Below are 3,133 nucleotides of genomic sequence, written 5' to 3'. Positions count from 1 at the left end.
CCACACCAGGAAACATGACAACTACAATGTCCACACCTGGAAACATGACAACTACAATGTCCACACCTGGAAACATGACAACTACAATGTCCACACCAGGAAACATGACAACTACAATGTCCACACCTGGAAACATGACAACTACAATGTCCACACCTGGAAACATGACAACTACAATGTCCACACCAGGAAACATGACAACTACAATGTCCACACCTGGAAACATGACAACTACAATGTCCACACCAGGAAACATGACAACTACAATGTCCACACCTGGAAACATGACAACTACAATGTCCACACCAGGAAACATGACAACTACAATGTCCACACCTGGAAACATGACAACTACAACTCCAACAACAACAACCACGACAACTACAGCTCCCCCACTGATTGCTAACACCACAGTGGAAGCCCTTCAGGTGAGTGATGCCAAAAACTAGCGCATAGTGAAATAGAATAGAACAAAATCCACATGTATTGATGGTGAACAATATCAGAGGGCACAATTCCTACCTGCTTAAAAGTTTCCAATCTCCCTTGCAGACAACCGTTTCTAGGACACAATGTGGGACCCAAAAGCTCTGTGGAGCCGAGCCCGCTGGCTGTGACCCCGCATCCCCAGGCTCATGTTTCTTTATTTCTACCGAGCAAATAAACGGCAACAACTTCATGTTTGAGCTCTCAGGAGATTCAGACGGCTACATTGCTGCCACCGTGTCAACTGACATCACACTGGTATGTCAAGTTCTGTCACTCACAAAGTACCATTAAGACTTACCCAGGGCCATTCACATAGTGTGTTTGAAGTTGTCTGTGTAAACAGGGTATTAACCATTTCTGGTTTTGCACCACAGGGAGGTAATGACCCAACCTACGTCTGTGCAAATGACAATGGTGTGGTCCGATTCTTTAGCACTCGCCTCAACAACGGCGTGCTGACTGTGACTGAGGTGAGTTCAACTCAGGGTTATGGTGGTACTTAAAAAAAGAATAAAAACTCAATGAGTATCAAATAGTCTTAGATAGCTGGCTGTTGTGTATGATGCAGCTGCTACTAACACTGTACTACACAAATGTGTGTAAAGAATATTGATATGAACAGCACTAGACAAAGCTGTGGTCTGATTATGAAGCTAATTTGCATGTCTATAGTTTACTTATGTTTTAAATTGTGTTTGTTCTACATGTCAAATAGTATTTTCATATAAATAGACTACTGAAATAAATACCATCTTCATGGTCATGTGGGTTTTGCTCTGCAGCTGAACGTGAACTCTGTGAGGGGCCGTGTTATTGGAAGGAGAATCCAGTGTACATTTGCCGCCACTGTACCAGACCCAAGTACCCGGGCATCAGCTGCCTCGCTCTCAATCACCACTGGAACTTTCAACAGTAGTAAGTCAACAGATTGGACACACAAACACAAACACACAGTCAATCTTCCGATGTGCTTAAGAATATCAATTAACGTTATGTCTTCTGCTTGCACTCTCAGCTTCTGGCTCTCTGGGAAGCCCCACCGCCCAATTACAGGGCAGTGTTGTAGACCTTGGAAATACTAACGCCACCATCGCCAACCAGATTTCCACCACCACCACCACCCCCACCACCACTGTCCCTTCTACCACTGACCACGCCATTAGACTACAGCAATCTCTGACACAAGGTAAGCCAGGGTTTTTATCCTAAGAGAGCAACGTTTTCCAAAAAGTGTGTTGGAACAATACTTAATAAATCTTTTTTTTTTTGTTCTCCTATCGTCCCCTATAGCTCTGCTGATCACTGTCGTTCTGCTGGGTCTGTCTATTCTGTGAGGAAACTGAAACCCCCATGAGCCAAAACAAGAAAACTCTAATTACCTGTTTGTATATGTGTTCTACTGAATAGAAACATCTCACAATAAGTTTACTATAAACAGTGCAACCAATATTAATAGGATCATGCAAGATTTAGCATCAACTTACTGCAGGTGAAAGTAGGAGTGGTGGAGGGTGATCACTCTTCTACAGCATTTGTGAAGGCTCTGAAAGAAACAAGTTAAAATTTAGTTTAGTTAGTTTTTACATTTAATGTGGAATGCAGCTTTGTTTGTTTTGTACCCATAGGACGGCTGGATTTCTGTCCTTTAATGACTCTTTCCTTGGTGAAAAGCAATCTTTGAATGAGCGAGAACGTGATGCAAATTAGAAGCACTATAAGAATTAGAACCACTAAGAGCAATCAAACATTAAATACAAATCAATTGAATCACTACCTTGCTTTCACCAGTAGATATCATGATCTACACAAATTTGGGGTTTGGGGGGTCTGGTTATCTTTTAAACTGACATTTCTTCTGTCATGTAAACACCTCATGACTTTATAATTCCACAATAACCACTGGACTCATTAAATTATTTTTTATTGTTGAACTGTGATGTCAGGAATAGATATCTTGCTAAATTTCAACAATGCATATATAACAAATCCAGATGAGATGTAATGCTTTTGTTAACCTGGTATTATTATTTCATGTGCCCTCATGAAGGACCTTAAATATTTTGGTGTGTATGTCACTACACAAGACAAGCAGAGAAACTTTCTCCTCTTCTGTCACTCAAAATGATCCTAGAAAATGGCAGAAATGTGTTTGTCTTGTGTTTTTATTATTATTATGACTTTATTCTCTCTGCGTGAATGTACATATGGATAATTCAACTATACTTTTACAATGACGCCTTCATCGGCTGACATGTTTATGTGCAAGCACACATGAAAATGAGCAGTTGCTGCTCATAAAGAATGTTATATGATACCAAATAATTGGTGAAACTGTTTTTTGCACATTGCATTATGTAAATCATACTTCATTACATATTTTTTTTAAATAAATATTTTATGCAAAATGTCTGACTGTCTCAATGCAATTAGATATTGTCGACAGGTGCAAAACCTGAACTGTACACGACATGAAATAGTATAATAAATACATCAATCTCACTGGCTAATCAAAACTACGTAGCTAGCTTACTTATTGTTAATTTACTTCAGCTAGCTCAGTTGCCCAGGCAACTAGCTAGCTATCTAGCTAGCAGGTCGAGTTTAGGTCCGTCGTCTAGAGTAAAGCTGCGCTAAATATGCTCTA

The 3,133-nt window shown here is 40.1% G+C and overlaps 1 protein-coding gene across 1 annotated transcript; it reads left to right on the top strand.

Annotated features, from left to right (window-relative positions):
- The first annotated feature begins 232 nt into the window (after positions 1-232).
- Positions 233-2,898, top strand: LOC311008729 (uncharacterized protein). The gene is made up of 6 exons (XM_084002572.1): positions 233-428; positions 553-744; positions 864-959; positions 1,272-1,404; positions 1,505-1,675; positions 1,780-2,898. Exons 1-6 carry the CDS (start codon positions 237-239, stop codon positions 1,821-1,823), a joined length of 828 nt encoding a protein of 275 aa, XP_083858698.1. The 5' UTR covers positions 233-236; the 3' UTR covers positions 1,824-2,898.
- The last annotated feature ends 235 nt before the right edge of the window (positions 2,899-3,133 follow it).

Source organism: Eutrigla gurnardus, assembly GCF_963514095.1.
Source record: "Eutrigla gurnardus genome assembly, chromosome: 23".
Taxonomy (NCBI): domain Eukaryota; kingdom Metazoa; phylum Chordata; class Actinopteri; order Perciformes; family Triglidae; genus Eutrigla; species Eutrigla gurnardus.
This window is presented reverse-complemented; position numbering and strand designations above follow the sequence as displayed.

Bases quoted from the DNA above. Each gene is read 5' to 3' on its own strand.
- LOC311008729 (XM_084002572.1), top strand. From the start codon at position 237: ATGTCCACACCAGGAAACATGACAACTACAATGTCCACACCTGGAAAC. The intron at 1,405-1,504 runs GTAAGTCAACAG...TTGCACTCTCAG, and splicing joins CACTGGAACTTTCAACAGTA to CTTCTGGCTCTCTGGGAAGC. The intron at 1,676-1,779 runs GTAAGCCAGGGT...CGTCCCCTATAG, and splicing joins ACAGCAATCTCTGACACAAG to CTCTGCTGATCACTGTCGTT.